The sequence below is a fragment of the Entelurus aequoreus genome, linkage group LG13 (assembly GCF_033978785.1).
Source record: "Entelurus aequoreus isolate RoL-2023_Sb linkage group LG13, RoL_Eaeq_v1.1, whole genome shotgun sequence".
NCBI classification, from domain to species: Eukaryota; Metazoa; Chordata; class Actinopteri; order Syngnathiformes; family Syngnathidae; genus Entelurus; species Entelurus aequoreus.
The window spans coordinates 31,177,308-31,194,738 of NC_084743.1; the positions used below are offsets into that span (position 1 = coordinate 31,177,308).

General features: G+C 41.8%; 1 protein-coding gene across 1 annotated transcript; it reads right to left on the minus strand.

The window, feature by feature from the left end:
• Positions 1-1,658: 1,658 nt before the first annotated feature.
• LOC133663317 (uncharacterized) lies at positions 1,659-16,828 on the minus strand. The gene is made up of 4 exons (XM_062067699.1): positions 16,103-16,828; positions 10,821-10,992; positions 2,594-2,827; positions 1,659-2,507 (listed from the first exon to the last, which is right to left on the minus strand). Exons 1-3 carry the CDS (start codon positions 16,772-16,774, stop codon positions 2,625-2,627), a joined length of 1,047 nt encoding a protein of 348 aa, XP_061923683.1. The 5' UTR covers positions 16,775-16,828; the 3' UTR covers positions 1,659-2,507; positions 2,594-2,624.
• Between the last annotated feature and the right edge of the window lie 603 nt (positions 16,829-17,431).

Sequence of the window (17,431 nt, forward strand, 5' to 3'; positions counted from 1 at the left end):
ACAGAACTTTGCTCCAGAAGGTCTTATCTTTGTCCATGTGATGTCGGATAAAACCAAAATTGAGCTGTTTGGCTTTTATATACATTATTTTAATGCAATAATATACATTTATTTGGATTACTTCATGTCAAATATCAATAACAAAACTTTTTCCAATGAAGTTTCTTAGGCTGTAGACATGTGTGGTTTTAGAGCATGAGTGTCCAAACTTTTTTCCACAAAGCGCTGCATAACAAAAAGTTAAACTATCCCGGGGCCATTTTGATATTTTATTTTGAAAAAAAAAAAAATGCCGAAAACAGACACCGATTACATATAGACAGATTACATATATTTAAGGACAACATTTTGAGTCAGATCTGTGTTATAGGTGACAAAGTGTACTATAGTTGTTGATGTGTGAAAGTGTGGCCAGGGTGCCATTTGCAGACCAAAGCTCGAGTTTTGTTGGCACGCAACATATTGTTGTTAATAAGATTGTAAACATTAAAGAAAAAAAGGGCAAAAATACATAAGATAATGACAAAAAGCTTAACTTTTGATATTAATAACTAATAATAATACCACGTGTCACTTATAAGACACACAAAGCTGACACTAAGTGTTGTTTGTAGCATTTTTTATACAAAATAAAAAATATATCTTAATGTCCCTCACATACTTAGTCTTTCAAATTGTGTATACAATTTTCTGCTTTTTCTAATTTATTATTTCTTGTTTTCTTACATTTTTTATGTTTTTTTACCGACAAAATATTGCTGGCCAACAAAACTCGAGCAGCAAGCCACAAATGGCCCCCGGCCCGCATTTTGGACACGTTTGTCCTAGAGTTTTCGTTCCTCCTAGTTTTCCTGTTATCAGTTTTTCTTGCCTGCTTTCTTTTTGTTTTTGCCAGCGCTAATTTTAATACATTTTTTGCGCAGCATTTTTCTGAATAACCACATTTCAGTTAATGTTTTCAGTTGTTAAAAGTCCAGCATTCACAGCCAAAAAGTAAAACCATACATACATTTTGAGATCACAGAGCTTTGTGTCAAGTGGAATGTTTTTATTTGTGAATATAGTACTCATTTTGTTGAAGCTGTCTTTTGACACAGTAGATCGCTTAATTTTTTTTTTGCATCTTCCAGCTGATGTTATTGTGACGCCATAGTACTTCAACTGATCCACTTGAATTGTTTCCACACTTGTGCAGTAGAACAAATTACAATACTTTCCATCTACACATCGGGAATTTAAAACCCTCACTCGTATAATCTGTAAGAAAAATTCTAAATATGCAAATGAAAATTCACATTTCCAACAAAAAAGTTTTAACCTATCAATCGATCTTGCATTTTGTTACAGGCTTTGTAGGAACATCTGCAGTCATGTCTCATGTTGGAGAACGTATCACATTTGGGAAGCCACCCTTTGGCGAACCAAACAAAACAACTCTGCCTGGTTCAGTGTAATTGCAGCCCGTGCACCGTGGGTGGTTAATAATCAAATATTTTATGGCAATCTTGAATCCCACTCGACAATAACTAAAATAACGGTGGACATCCTGGGGCTACCGAACTTTCAGTACATAACATTTCAGCTGGACAGTGAGGTTTATTTTACTGTAGCTTCTATCAGCTGTTTAAAAAAGGACGTGGACTTTGGTCATCATTAGCAATCACTTTATTTATACCAATCATCACCAAGAATGTAGCAAGCAGAACAATAACATGTAATCATTTTTAATCAATGTATTTTATTAAATTGATTGGGTTTTTTTTCTTGTTTTTTTGGGGGGTTAGTGCATGTGCCTCACAGGGAAGGTCCTGGGTTCGATCCCGGGCTCAGGGTCTTTCTGTGTGGAGTTTGCATGTTCTCCCTGTGACTGCGTGGGTTTCCTCCGGGTACTCCGGCTTCCTCCCACCTCCAAAGACATGCACCTGGGGATAGGTTGATTGGCAACACTAAATTGGCCCTAGTGTGTGAATGTGAGTGTGAATCTTGGCTGTCTATCGGTGTTGGCCCTGTGATGAGGTGGCGACTTGTCCAGGGTGTACCCCGCCTACCGCCCGAATGCAGCTGAGATAGGCTACAGCACCCCCCGCGACCCCAAAAGGGACAAGCAGTAGAAAATGGATGGATGGATGATTGTTTTTTTGACAGTCAAAATGTCAGTTGACTCCCTCACATGCATGGACACAGCTGTCTAAGCTCCTCCCTCTGGATACGCGGTTATGGCTTCACAAACCATTATATAAAACAGAACGCACACAGAAAATCAGGGTGTCATCTACGTTTGACTTTTCACATCCAGCCAGGAAGAAGACATTGTTGTACCACGCGCACACGCACACGCAGGCAAGATTTCAAGTGTTAGGAAAACACCATGTTCCATTTTTTCACAGAGCCAAAAAAGGGCGTCACAGCAAAGTCCGATTCCTTACTCAAATGACTCACATGAGCATGTCTTCATTCACAATTTACCCACTTGTGTTTCTTATACGTCGGGTGGGCGTGTCTGCAGCCTGGATGGGAGGATATAAAAAAGATAAAAGTACTCAACTCCAGGTACGTAGAAAAACACGTCAGCGGAAACAAGAGAATAACCTACCAATGCAGCTCCACAGGAAATGAAGAGTGATTCAAGACCTTTGCATTCCAGTCTGAGAAGTGATGGCCATGTCGGCATCAGCTTCCAACTCTGCATCACGATGAGGTGGCCTACACATCTCCAAATGCCTCATTGCATCCTTCCTTTTTATGGTGGTTTTGATGCAGAATGGACAATGGAAATGACTACTGTTTCCACTCTTGCAGGGCTTGTGGCATTTGGTTATCAAGAACTCTATGAAGAAACAAAAAACGATGTGTGCTTACCATGTAGGATATAGCAACTAGTATGTAAAGTTAATACAATTGGTAAGGTTAATAAGAAGTAGGGGTGCAACTGTACAGGTAACCTACGGAATGATCCATACCTCGGTTTTTGGTTCTGATTCTGTAAATTTGTTTCCCTCTCAAAAGTCCGTATTTTGTTTCTCAACAAAATCTGAATTCTGTAGTAAACAAAGTATGGTGTACTGAATAGGGGTGGGACAAACTATTGATTCTTCAATGTTACACGATTCAAATGGAACATGGACGATCCTGATTTAGGGACACAACAATAAACCGGTTTTACTATTGTTGGCGATTAAAAACGTCACGCCGGTTACTTAATCACACAGGCTTTACTACACCGTGTGTTTCAGTCCTCTTCACTCGCTAAAAACGCAGTGCATGAACACTTATCGAGAGACACGCAAGTATGCTACATTAGCTTAAAAACGCCAGCAGGACAAAGCAGTGAACTATATCCACTAAGGCTGTAACGGTACACAAACATTTCGGTTCGGTACGTCCCTCGGTTTAGAGGTCACGGTTCGGTTAATTTTCGGTACAGTGAGAAAACAACAAAATATACATTTTCTGATTATTTATTTACCAAAATTTGTAAACAATGGCTTTATCCTTTTAACATTGCTTTATAATAGCTCTGTGTGTGATGGATGTGAGCCACCACTAGGCTGATCAAATCACATCAAATCAACTTTATTTATAAAGCACATTTAAAATTTACCACAGGGGTAGCCAAAGTGCTGTACAATGGGCAGGTTAAAAGATAATACGAGAACCGAGCAAACACAACACAATTTGTGTTGATGAGTGCATCAGCAGGCAGTCATGAATGCTAAGCATAACAATAACATACATATACACACAAGGGCCATTGCCAGGGTTAATGCAGTCAACATATATAAAATAAAAACTAAATAAGATAAGGCTCAGAATTGGTTTCTTAACAAAACCTTTCTACATATAAAGTGCAACATTTCCACATATAAAGTGCAACATTAAACTGCTTCAAGTTGTTGCTCAGATTAACTTTTCTTCTACATATAAAAAGTGCAACATTAAACAGTTTCAAGTCAACTCAGCCTCAGATTAACTTTTCTTTTTCCCCCCCAACCTTTAACCCTGGTGACTTTCACTCAATTTTCATGTTTTTTGCCAGAAAAATCAGTTTATCCACATTGTCTGCAGAAAGAGCAGACCTGCTTGCAGTTAAAATGTCTCCAGCTGTGGAAAATACCCTTTCGCTGGGCACAGAGGTAGCAGGTATGGAGAGGTAGTGCCTGGCTAACTTGGCAGTAAGAGGATATATGGGCTCATTGTTCTTCCACCAAAGAAGTGGGTCAAAATCTAGTTTTTAATGCAATATGGTCTTAAATCTGCTGCTATAAAAACATCAACTGCATTTGTTATTGCTTTAGCCCTGCCTGACTCACCGAGGAGAAGCTGCTTGAATGCGGTGGGAGCTGTTTGTTCGTCTTTGTCTTCGTTGAAGCTATGTTATCCATTGTTGTATCGCACCGCAAAGCCGAATTGTTCCCAAACGGGTGATCTTAACGAGGCAGGAGGGTCTTTCAGCTCTGGATTTTGCATGTTGTAGTAGCCCGGTCGTTGCTAGCATGCCGTGTGTTGTGCCTCAGTGTGCATTGTTCAGAGGTGTGGACTGGAGTCACATGACTTGGACTCGAGTCAGACTGGAGTCATGAATTTGATGACTTTAGACTCGACTTGACAAAATGTAAAGAGACTTGCAACTCGACTTAGACTTTAACATCAATGACTTGTGACTTCACTTGGACTTGAGCCTTTTGACTTGACATGACTTGCTACTTTCCCCAAAACCTAAAGCTTAAAAAGTTATTTGGGAGCGCTCCGTAGCTTTCATTTTGTACGTGTCTGTCTATCTATCAGCCTGTGTGCTGTAGTGTTGTGTCGTTCGCGAACGATTCGTTCGAAAGAACGAATCTTTTGAGTGAACGTACTGAACCGAATCACTTCATGAACTGATTCGTTCCTTTCTCAGTTCAGTTGAGCTCCGCCGCGACCATGCCGGTATGAGTGGAACTGGCGCATTCTGTGACTCACTGAACCCTCGACGTCGGCGAACGACGCAGCCAATGAGAGGGCGGGGGGAGGGACTGAGTGAACGATTCGTTCACCGCGGATTAACGACATGGATCACTCAGTGAACGACAACGCTCTCGCTCTCTGCTCTGCGGGGGCGGGGGGTAAATTGTAGGTCAGGCTGTTTTGAGAAGATTTAAAATAAAAATAATAACTAATGTATGTACACATACATAGGCTATTATTTACACAGTTATTGTAACAAAAATAAATTTCTCCTTGGGGATCAATTCTGATTCACATTATTATTATTATTATTATTATCCATTCTACTGCAACTGTTGTTGTTGATGTTGTTTAGTAGCTATCATCATCATTATAATAATACTGATTTGCAATTAAACTGTACTGCTGCTGCAGAAGTGATTCGGTTCACGTACTGAACTGCGGCCACAGTGTGGTGCTGTATCAGTCACTGATTCTAGTGATTCAGTACAGTCAAAAGAACTGCAGAAGTGATTCGGTTCACGTACTGAACTGCGGCCACAGTGTGGTGCTGTGTCAGTCACTGATTCTAGTGATTCAGTACAGTCAAAAGAACTGCAGAAGTGATTCGGTTCACGTACTGAACTGCGGCCACAGTGTGGTGCTGTGTCAGTCACTGATTCTAGTGATTCAGTACAGTCAAAAGAACTGCCGATCCCATGAAAACAAGCCACATGAAAACAAACACACGTCCCCATTATCTCAACACATAAAGTTATGAGAGTAGACTACTAGTCTACTAGCAGTCTACTGGCGGGGGGTAAAGTGTAGGGCAGGCTGTTTTGAGAAGATTTAAAATAAAAATAATAACTAATGTATGTACACATACATAAGCTATTATTTACACAGTAATTGTAACAGAAATAAATTTCTCCTTGGGGATCAATTCTGATTCATATTATTATTATTATTATTATTATTATTATTATTATTATTATCCCTTCTACTGCAACTGTTGTTGTTGTTAGATTAACGCGAGTCCCTACGCAGTGCGTGGGGACTCGTGTTCACCCTATTTGCTTCTTCTCCCGCGAATGTTTGCACTGTACTGTACTGCGTACTGTACTAAGGGGCGCCCCCTTAGTGTTGTGTCGTTCGCGAACGTGATTCAGGGAGGGGCGGTAGTGTTGTCGTTCGCGAACGTGATTCAGGGAGGGGCGGTAGTGTTGTGTGGGCGCCTATTTGCTGCTTCTCCCGCGAATGTCTGCACTGTACTGTACTACGCACGCCCCCCCCCCCTCCCCTCCTATTTTTTTATTTTTTTTTTTTGGGGGGGGGGGGGATTCGGTGAACAAATTTTTTGAACGAATCATTTCAAGGAACTGATTCTAGTGATTAAGTACGGTCAAAAGAACTGCCGATCCCATCACTAGTGTGCTGCCTGTCAGCGTGTGTGCTCTCAGTACAACAGACAATCAAATTAGATCTACGTTGTTTTCATCCCACAGCATTCATCCAATAAAATTGCAGGACAACCAATGAACAAGAGTTGTCAAACAACGCGCCAGTGAGAAATATTTATACCAAAGTTGGTTTCGTTCGGGTATAAAAACTACGACTTGGTCAACAAAAAACTAATTGCCGTATGCAAATCACGCAGTTCGAATATTACAGACGGAGACGCAACAACTTCCAACTTTGTTCGACATTTGAAGTTGCACAAAGAAGGGTAAGTTTTGAATGTAAGCTAACGTTTATTGGCTAAGTAACGTGACTTTTATTTGCTGTGTAGTTAAATCAGTGAGGCTGCAAACTCACTGCTAACGTTATAACCATAGACCTCTTATAAGTAGACGCAGCATCGAGCGCTACTGCCTACTGCCGCAGACGAGACGCGGGGCCGCCATCTTGGAGTGGTGATCCGCTCCACTCAGTGCAATTCATTTGGCAGGAGCAATGAACTGTCAGCGCATTTAATTCATTTTACCTCACTGAATACCACTCATTTTCACGCGCTTTTTTGTCATACATGTAGCTATGATAACGGACACATGTTTTATTATTCATGGTTTGCTTAACAGTAATATAATATTCTTATATGCTATAAGTGACCACACGTCCGAGATCAAAACTGGGAATATAAGCCCAGAGAAGAGGGAAAAAAAGGGTCAGCTATTTTTAAGTTGAAGAAACAATATGATTAGGTTATATATACATGCGTATATCCTACATAAACAATGTATGAATACATTAGATATCTATATATCTTATAGACTGTATCTCTGTTGCTGCAGCAGCAGAGCGTTTATTCTGTCTTGACACTTTGTATTGATATTTTGTATTACATTCTTCCCTTAAATGATCATGTTTACAGTGATTGTTATATATGTATTTTTTATGTATGTCGCTTTGGATAAAAGCGTCTGCCAAATACTTAAACATATATGAACACCTGAAAGTCTTTATATCAGCTAAAACCACCAATCTGTTTCACTGGATTCAGAATAAAACCAAATGCTGTCTTACCCAACAATGTTAGTATTTAAATATTGTTACTTGAAGACTTATTCCTGGTTACAATTATACTGTTAAGAAAGTATTGTCTTATATTTTGCCTAAAATGAGAATGCATCATAATCAGTGGCGGCTGGTGAATTTTGTTTTAGGTGGGGCTGAAAGTTTGTAAACCAAACCCCTTTAGGGGCGTCATCCTCCCCCAGAAGATTTCTTTGTGATTTTCACATACAAATATTGAAGATCTTTGCTCCTTCTCAACTCTGTGGTAATGTTATTTTCATAAAATACAACCAATAGTACATTGTTAAATCTTACTTGTGAAAAGTAATCCCCCGATTCCTATTTTCAACAGTCCGCTCATTTGAGCAGGAAAACGCTGAACACCAGCCCGGCATCTTTGTTTTCTACCTGTCAACTGTCAGATTAGGCTACTCGCCGGCTCCTCATCACCACTTCAAGATGCAAATTGCTCGCGTCACAGCAGCCAATGCTGCGTCTACTTATAAGATGTCTGTGGTTATAACGTCATTGCAAACACGGCAATCTGTTGCGTCCACTGCAGTTCGCTACCTTATTCATACTTTTTGTCAAGTGATTTTTTTAAGCAGGGTTGCATGAGGTACCTAAACATAACGTTACGTTAGTCAATGTATCACACACAATAACGTAACGTTAGACGGCGGTCAGCAGCACCGCGTATTTTAGCCACCTACAAAAAGACAAACATAGTCAAATAAAGGTCAGTTAAAATGTATACTATATTAAGAATATGTGTACATATTGCATAGGGCCCTAACATCTAAAAAGTACAACTCTGTTCATTGTTATGTTCATGTATTTGTTATGTTTTTCATGTGTACGCACACATCAACACACATACAGTATGAGATGAGATCAATGAGATAAGGTAAGAACAGAATAGAAACTGCTGTGGAACTAGTTACAATGCAATATGCCATGGAAATACAATGTTAACACTTTTGTACAAATAAGTACAGTTGCACTTGTTTTTGCAAATGTGTTTATTCTGTTAAGGAATGAGTTAAATGTTTAAAATTGTTTACACTATTAAAATGACTGGTTAATAGTGCTATTATGAATTGCAATGTCAGTACTATTTTTTTTCCTGCTATTTCAAATGCACTTGTTTTAATAAATAAATACAACGTTTTAAAAGCATACACAATCTGTGTAAAAATATTAGTCTGTGGTTAAAAGGACTTGAAAGGACTCGAAACTCAAAATGCAGGACTTGTGACTTGACTTGAGACTTTCCAGTCTCGACTTTGGACTTGACTCTGGACTTGCCTGTCTTGACTCGGGACTTGACTCGAGACTTGAGGGCAAAGACTTGAGACTTACTTGTGACTTGCAAAGCAATGACTTGGTCCCACCTCTGGCATTGTTTACACAACGTGCGGTGTGCTACTTAATATGTCCGTGTGGAAACTCGTTCGGTACACCTCCGAACCGAACCGAACCCCCCGTACCGAAACGATTCAATACAAATACACGTACCGTTACACCCTTAATATCCACCCAAAGAAAGCTGAAGAACATGGGAACATTTTGGGTGTTAAAAAAATTACAAGGGAGTTGGCTCACCTATTTTGCAAATCCTGCCAAAAGAAAGTTGCAGCTAAAAGATCTAATACATCCAATATTTTGCAGCTTTACACACCAAAGTAAAGGTAAGAGATAATTTAGTTGTTAAAAGGGATGTATACGGAGTAAGGATGTATAGTGTTAGGATTTTGTAAATACCAGTACCGATATTCCTTATTGATACTGTTATGGGTATTGGTGTATATGGGGATGTGAAAAAATGCATTTTTAGTACCATTGTAATTAGCACTAGAGGTTGTACACCACCAACATCATGTAATATCTCACAGCAGGGAAGTCTTTTATCAACACTTGCTTTTTTAAGTCTCATACAAGTCAATTATGTGTGCAGTCCAAGGTGCAATGCAGTTGTTAAGGCATCATCTTGTAAAGACCACTCCTATCCATCACTGCGTTTCTGTTTATTACGATTACACTCAGCTGGAAATAACATTTCCCGTCTCCGCACGGGATGGTTTCCTGCTGGCCCCACTACGGACTGGACTCTCACTATTATGTTAGATCCACTATGGACTGGACTTTCAGTGATATGTTGGATCCACTATGGACTGGACTTTCACAATATTATGTCAGACCCACTCGACATCCATTGCTTTCGGTCTCCCTTAGAGGGGGGGGGGGGGGTTACCCACATATGCGGTCCTCTCCAAGGTTTCTCATAGTCATTCACATCGACGTCCCACTGGGGTGAGTTTTCTTTGCCCTTATGTGGGCTCTGTACCGAGGATGTCGTTGTGGCTTGTGCAGCCCTTTGAGACACTTGTGATTTAGGGCTATACAAATAAACATTGATTGATTGATTGATTGAAGTATGGAATTACTGTGCAGATCACAGACCTTTTACATATATTATAAAAATTGTGTAATATAAATCACAACCGGTTAGCATGTTAGGTGGGTGTGCATTTTGTAACACTGTTATTTGTGTTTTTGATGCACACGGACGTGTTCAAGTGACAGACAGGAGGCCATATTGAGTGTTGATAGCTACCGATGTATGTGTCTTTGTGTAATGTAACGCAGCGCCATGGGGTGACGTCACACGGCGACGAGAGACCTGTCAGCTGATGCTATCTTGCTTCAAAGCAACTTTATGGATTATAATATTACTTAAATGTTTTACTTTTTTGAGTGGATTAATATTGACCTGTGGATGACAGGATCACGGGATAACGGTTGATGAAATGCGATAGCGGCGGTCGTGAGTGGAGCGCGTTCACTTCAAACTGACACCAACTCTTCTTAGCGTGAGTGACTTTGAGGGACTTTTGTTAAGGAAGTATTGTTGTGTTACAAAACTTTTGTGAGGTGTTGCTTCCCTATTTGTGATTATTCCAAGCTGATTTATTATGCGTAGCAGGGGCAGCTGAAGTGAATGTGACAGCGTATCATAGTTACAACGGTCAGTTGGATAAAGAAAAATAACGATAGCTGTATCATTTGTCCGGAATCTTAACTGTCCTCCTGGATTGTACCAATTAGGAACTGGTTCCAAAAATACCAGAACTCGGTATACATCCCTAATAGATAGTACCAGTATTTTTTGATACTGGTCAACTGTTTTTTTCCCCAAAATCGTGCAGTCATAATTAAGATTGTGATTAAAATGGTATTAATTGTGCAGCCCTAAGGGAGAGGCACAACAATGATTGGACATTACGTTGTGGGGAGGGCTACCGTTGCATCCCTACTAAGCAGTTGTTACAAACAAACAAAAGATCATTGCTAACGCAAATAAATGTGAAATCACTCACCTTCATGTTGGATGGCGTTTTTTACATGGACCTCCATGTGCTGCAAAAGCTTTGCCTTACACCGAGGCTTGTACATTGAGGTGGGGCAAATGGGACAATGATGTTTGGTACAGCACGTCGTGCATCGTGTCACCTGCGGTATTCTATTTTTTTTGAAGACACTAACGTGTACCTTAAAGAAAATCACAGAAAGAAACCATTAGTCTGCAACCACAGATTGTTCAGGGTAAAGTTAGCTTATATTCTCTAAGAAATGTTAGGCCTGGGCGATACAGCCAAAGAATAGTAATGTTTGATTCACAAATTTTTACAGAAACCAATTCATACAAAGGACATAGGTAATTCAAAACAAGTTTTGCTTTTACTTGGTCGAAAGCTAGTAGTTTGAAAAGAGTCAAGCAATGCCATAACTTGCAGAATACATGGCATGAACATGCACTGTATTTTACTTAGGAGTTGGGACCCTTCACATTTACAGTACCAATTCCTGAAACAGGTACCAATTTTCAGTACTGGTACTTTTGTGTGTGTGTTAATAAAGGTTAATTGTTTACTAATAACATCACATTTTAATGTAACATTGAATAATAGTCAATTATGATATATCTAATTTGCAGGTAATACAAAGTAGACTTTGCAGGTAGTTGCAATTCCAAGACATTAGATGGCAGTACTGTGTAGACTACGGTGTGTTTCCGAGGTAGGAATTTTAGCTTTTGCCCTAAAACTGCCATTCTAGTCTTATGTTGTACTCTAAAAAGTGTTTATACTACATCTGTCCTAAATAAAATACTTCTGTAAACAAAAATGAAGCATTGCACATTGTATGCAAATACATAAACTCCAACAATTAGGAGGTCTTACGTTTTAGTAAGTGGATAACAGCAGGCTTTTCAACTGTGTATGTTACTTACAATAAATGATTCCACCACAGTAAGCTGCGTTTTAGCTGGAGTTAGTTTGTTGTTGCAGTCTTGTTTGCCTTGCAAATAGTTGCATTCCCCCCACTCGGCTACATGCTTTGGTTTCAGATGCTGTAATATGTTTATTAAGCTGCTGCCTAAAGCAAACTTAGCACTGTGCGGTCAACTTGTTCGGAGGGTTTTGCAGCAAATCTAAACATCTGACGAGGCGTGAGAACACTGTTAAACTTATCGCTATCGTTTGCGTTAGCATTATTTACCATGAATTGATTAACGAGGACCCCGACTTAAACAAGTTGAAAAACGTATTCGGGTGTTACCATTTAGTGGTCAGTTGTACGGAATATGTACTGTACTGTGCAATCTACTAATAAAAGTCTCAATCAATCAATCAATCAAAAAAGCCATGTTGTTGCTATGTGTGATGACTTCTTCCTATCTTAGTTGAATAAGCTATAGACCATCCATCCATCCATCCATTTTCTACCGCTTATTCCCTTCGGGGTCGCGGGGGGCGCTGGAGCCTATCTCAGCTACAATCGGGCAGAAGGCGGGGTACACCCTGGACAAGTCGCCACCTCATCGCAGGGCCAACACAGATAGACAGACAACATTCACACTCACATTCACACACTAGGGCCAATTTAGTGTTGCCAATCAACCTATCCCCAGGTGCATGTCTTTGGAGGTGGGAGGAAGCCGGAGTACCCGGAGGGAACCCACGCAGTCACGGGGAGAACATGCAAACTCCACACAGAAAGATCCCGAGGCCAGGATTGAACTCACGACTACTCAGGACCTTCGTATTGTGAGGCAGACGCACTAACCCCTCTTCCACCGTGCTGCCCACAAGCTATAGACACTAAATAAATATAGCAAATGTAAACCAATAACACAACATCAGGAGATCGCAGAATAACAGCAATATACCATCCTTCCATCCATCCATCCATCTTCTTCCGCTTATCCGAGGTCGGGTCGCAATATAATTATGTGCATTCCAGTTATTAACACAGCATATGCTATATATTAATAATGAAGAAAAAGGCTTTTATGACAGTTGATGACATTAACACTTAAGTTTATTACCCACATGAGTAAAATGTTCCACTGGGGGATTGATAAGATTAATCTTAGTCTTATATTAATACAATTATTAATTTATTAATAGTAGAGTTTGGTCCGCATTGCCGGCAGTAAGTCGGACCCGTTTCCAGTGAGGGTTGGACTCCGCTGAGGCTATCCATTGTCACAGATTCTGTTCATAACTTTTATGGATAGAATTTCTAGGCACAGTCAGGGCGTTGAGGGGTTCCGGTTTGGTGGCTGAAGGATTAGGTCTCTGCTTTTTGCAGATGATATGGTCCTGATGGCTTCATCTGGCCAGGATCTTCAGCTCTCACTGGAACGGTTCGCAGCCGATTGTGAAGCGACTGGGATGGGAATCAGCACCTCTAAGTCCGAGTCCATGGTGGAATGTCATCTCCGGGTTGGGGAGAAGATCGTTCCCCAAGTGGAGGAGTTCAAGTACCTCAGAGTCTTGTTCACGAGTGAGGGAAGAGTGGATCGTGAGATCGACAGGCGGATCGGTGCGGCGTCTTCAATAATGCGGACGTTGTATCGATCCGTTGTGGTGAAGAAGGAGCTGAGCCGGAAGGCAAAGCTCTCAATTTACCGGTCGATCTACGTTCCCATCCTCACCTATGGTCATGAGTTTTGGGTTATGACCGAAAGGACAAGATCACAGGTACAAGCGGCCGAAATGAGTTTCCTCCACCGGGTGGCGGAGGAAACCCTATCTCACCTATTCTCACCCTATCTCTCTTAGAGATAGGGTGAGAAGCTCTGTCATCGGGGAGGAGCTCAGAGTAAAGCAGCTGCACCTCAACATCGAGAGGAGCCAGATGAAGTGGTTCGGGCATCTAGCCAGGTTGCCACCCGAACGCTTCCCTAGGGAGGTGTTTCGGGCACATCCGACCGGCAGGAGGCCACGGGGAAGACCCAGGACACGTTAGGAAGACTATGTCCGGGAGGAGCTGGACGAAGTGGCTGGGGAGAGGGAAGTCTGGGCTTCTCTGCTTAGGCTACTGCCCTCACAACCCAACCTCGGATAAGCGAAAAAAGATGGATGGATGGATAATAGTATTAGTATAGTAATTTAGTAGTAAAAAGTACTTTGTCAATACTAATTATTTCGTACTGTTAATGTTTTTGATTACTGTTAAAATTGTCAACACATTAAAATATGTTAGGAATGTCTGTGATTTTATAAGTTGTTTTTAATTGTGTGATATTCGTGAAACCGTGATTGTTAGTCAGACAATAATAGTACTTTTGACAAGAACAAGAAAGTTTGATCATATTACGCCTATACTGGCTCACCTGCACTGGCTTCCTGTGCACTTAAGATGCGACTTTAAGGTTTTACTACTTACGTATAAAATACTAAAGGGTCTAGCTCCATCCTATCTTGCTGATTGTATTGTACCATATATCCCAGCAAGAAATCTGCGTTCAAAGAACTCCGGCTTATTAGTGATTCACAGAGCCCAAAAAATGTCTGCGGGCTATAGAGTTTTCTATTCGGGCTCCAGTACTCTGGAATGCCCTTCCGGTAACAGTTAGAGAGCTTACCTCAGTAGAAGCATGCAAGTCCCATCTTAAAACTCATTTGTATACTCTAGCCTTTAAATAGACTCCCTTTTAGAGCAGTTGATCTTCCGTCTCTTTTCTGCTCTGCCCCCCTCTCTACGAAGGAGAGGGGGGGCACAGATTCGCTGACCACGGGTGACGCGCTAGCTGTCCAAAGTCGGGACCCAGGGTGGACCACTCATATGTGCATCAGTTGGGGATGTCTCTGCGCTGCTGACCTGTCTCCACTCAAGATGATCTCCTGCTGGCCCCACTATGGACTGGACTCTCACACTATTATGCTAGATCCACTATGGTTTTTTCTCATTGTAGCCCATTGGGGTTGAGTTTTTTCTTGCCCTGATGTGGGATCTGAGCAGAGGATGTCGTTGTGGCTTGTACAGCCCTTTGAGACACTCGTGATTTAGGGCTATATAAGTAAACTTTGATTGATTGGTATTAGTATAGTAATTTAGTAGTAAAAAGTAGTTTGTTAATACTCATTATTTTGTACTGTTAATGTTTTTTGATTACTCTTAATATTGTCAACACATTAAAATATGTAAGGAATGTCTGTGATTTTATAAGTTGTTTTTAATTGTGTAATAATCGTGAAACCGTGATTATTAGTCAGACAATAACAAGTCAGACATTGCCCCACGTTGGGCGCAATCTTTACCTACTCAGTGGCCTAGTGGTTAGAGTGTCCGCCTTGAGATCGGTAGGTTGTGAATTCAAACCCTGGCCGAGTCATACCAAAGACTATAAAAATGGGACCCATTACCTCCCTGCTTGGCACTCAGCATCAAGGGTTGAAATTGGGGGTTAAATCACCAAAAATGATTCCAGGGCGCGGCACCGCTGCTGCCCACTGCTCCCCTCACCTCCCAGGGGGTGAACAATGGGATGGGTCAAATGCAGAGGACAAATTTCACCACACCTAGTGTGTGTGTGACAATCATTGGCCCAAAAAAAGTCTGCGGGCTATAGAGCGTTTTCTATTCGGGCTCCAGTACTCTGGAATGCCCTCCTGGTAACAGTTAGAGATGCTACCTCAGCAGAAGCATTTAAGTCCCATCTTAAAACTCATTTGTATACTCTAGCCTTTAAATAGACACCCTTTTTAGACCAGTTGACCTGCATTTTATTTTATTTTCTGCTCTGCTCTGCCCCCCTCTCCCTTGTGGAAGGGGGGGGCACAGGTCCGGTGGCCATGGATGAAGTGCTGGCTGTACAGAGTCGGGACCCGGGGTGGACCGCTTGCCTGTGCATCGGCTGGGGACATCTCTGCGCTGCTGACCTGTCTCGCTCGGGATGGTCTCCTGCTGGCCCCACTATGAACTGGACTCTCACTATTATGTTAGATCCACTATGGACTGGACTTTCACAGTATTATGCTAGACCCACTCGACATCCATTGCATCCGGTCTCCCCGGGGGGGTGACCCACATCTGCGGTCCTCTCCAAGGTTTCTCATTGTCATTCTCATTGACATCCCACTGGGTTGAGTTTGTCCTTGCCCTTATGTGGGATCTGAACCGAGGATGTCGTTGTGGCTTGAGACACTTGTGATTTAGGGCTATATAAATAAACATTGATTGATTGATTGATTGATTGATTGATTGATTGACTTTAACAGTACAGTCAAAACATATAATCTTTGCATTCCTAGACTCCCATCATGAAAATAATTTGCAATTATTGATTTGTTTTAGCCTCTGAATTTACCGTTTGATTTGCCTCGGCATGAGACGGGAGGATCCGGGGACCAGCCGGGCCTCTCCGAGATGCAGGCTTACCTCCGCCACTTGCCACCGTACAGTCGTAGGTCCTCAGTGCCACCTTGAACTCGCCGAATGTCATCGTCGCGCCACTTTGTCTGACGTAAAGATCAAGCGGCTTGAACGTGTCAGGCAAGCCTTTCAGAATCACCGAAATCAACAGCTCATCGCTCAAAGTCTCCTCGGCATTTTGTAATGCGGTAATTAGAGTTTGTGCGCGGAGAAGATAATCACTCACACTCTCGTTTGCCGCTTTCTGTAGCGATGTTAGCTTCACGTAGAGGCGAATCACCCGCTCATTCCCTTTACCGACATAATGCTCTCGCAGTATCTTCAATGCTTTCCTCCCGTCGTCCACCGCTTCTCTCATAACCAGCGACAGGCTTCTGTGGTCTAAAAGGTGAATCAATTCGGCGTAGACGTCCTCGTTTTGCTTCGCGTCGTCTTCACTCCCGTCTTGTGGCTCTCTTAGCACGGTGGCTTTTAAGCCGAGCAGACGCAAGTGCCCCAGAAACTTCGCTTCCCACAGCTCGTAATTCTTCTCATTTCCATCGAAGTATAATCGATGGCGTCGGCCTCCGACTTCTCTTGTGGTCATATATCGTGTTGTTGTCGTCATTTTATAACTTTATATTTCTGGAGGTACAAAAACAAGCGGCTACCCGGAAGTCATCTGACTAATTTCCGCATTTCTTCTTCTTCGTTGGTTTCCGGCAGGCTAGACGCATCATAGACGTAATGCTGCCATCCACAGGTTCCTATCCCGAGTTTTTCAGCGCCGCCAGCCTTTTGAAGGCATTTTAAAACCACTTTTGCAGATTCTTGATTAGACTTCCTTTTTATTGTCATTCAAATTTGAACTTTACATTACAGATAAGAACGAAATTTCGTTGCATTAGCTCATGGTAGTGCAGGATAAAATAGCAATAAGGTGCAGATATAAATAAATGGATTACTGTACATCCATCCATCTTCTTCCGCTTATCCGAGGTCGGGTCGCGGGGGCAGCAGCCTAAGCAGGGAAGTCCAGACTTCCCTCTCCCCAGCCACTTCGTCCAGCTCCTCCCGGGGGATCCCGAGGCGTTCCCAGGCCAGCCGGGAGAGATAGTCTTCCCAACGTGTCCTGGATCTTCCCCGTGGCCTCCTACCGGTCGGACGTGCCCGAAACACCTCCTTAGGGAGGTGTTTCCTGAGGGATTACTGTACAGATAAATATATTGCATTTTTTTCATATGCATCCACATTTATGGATGTATGTTATATTGTCTTTCTTTCT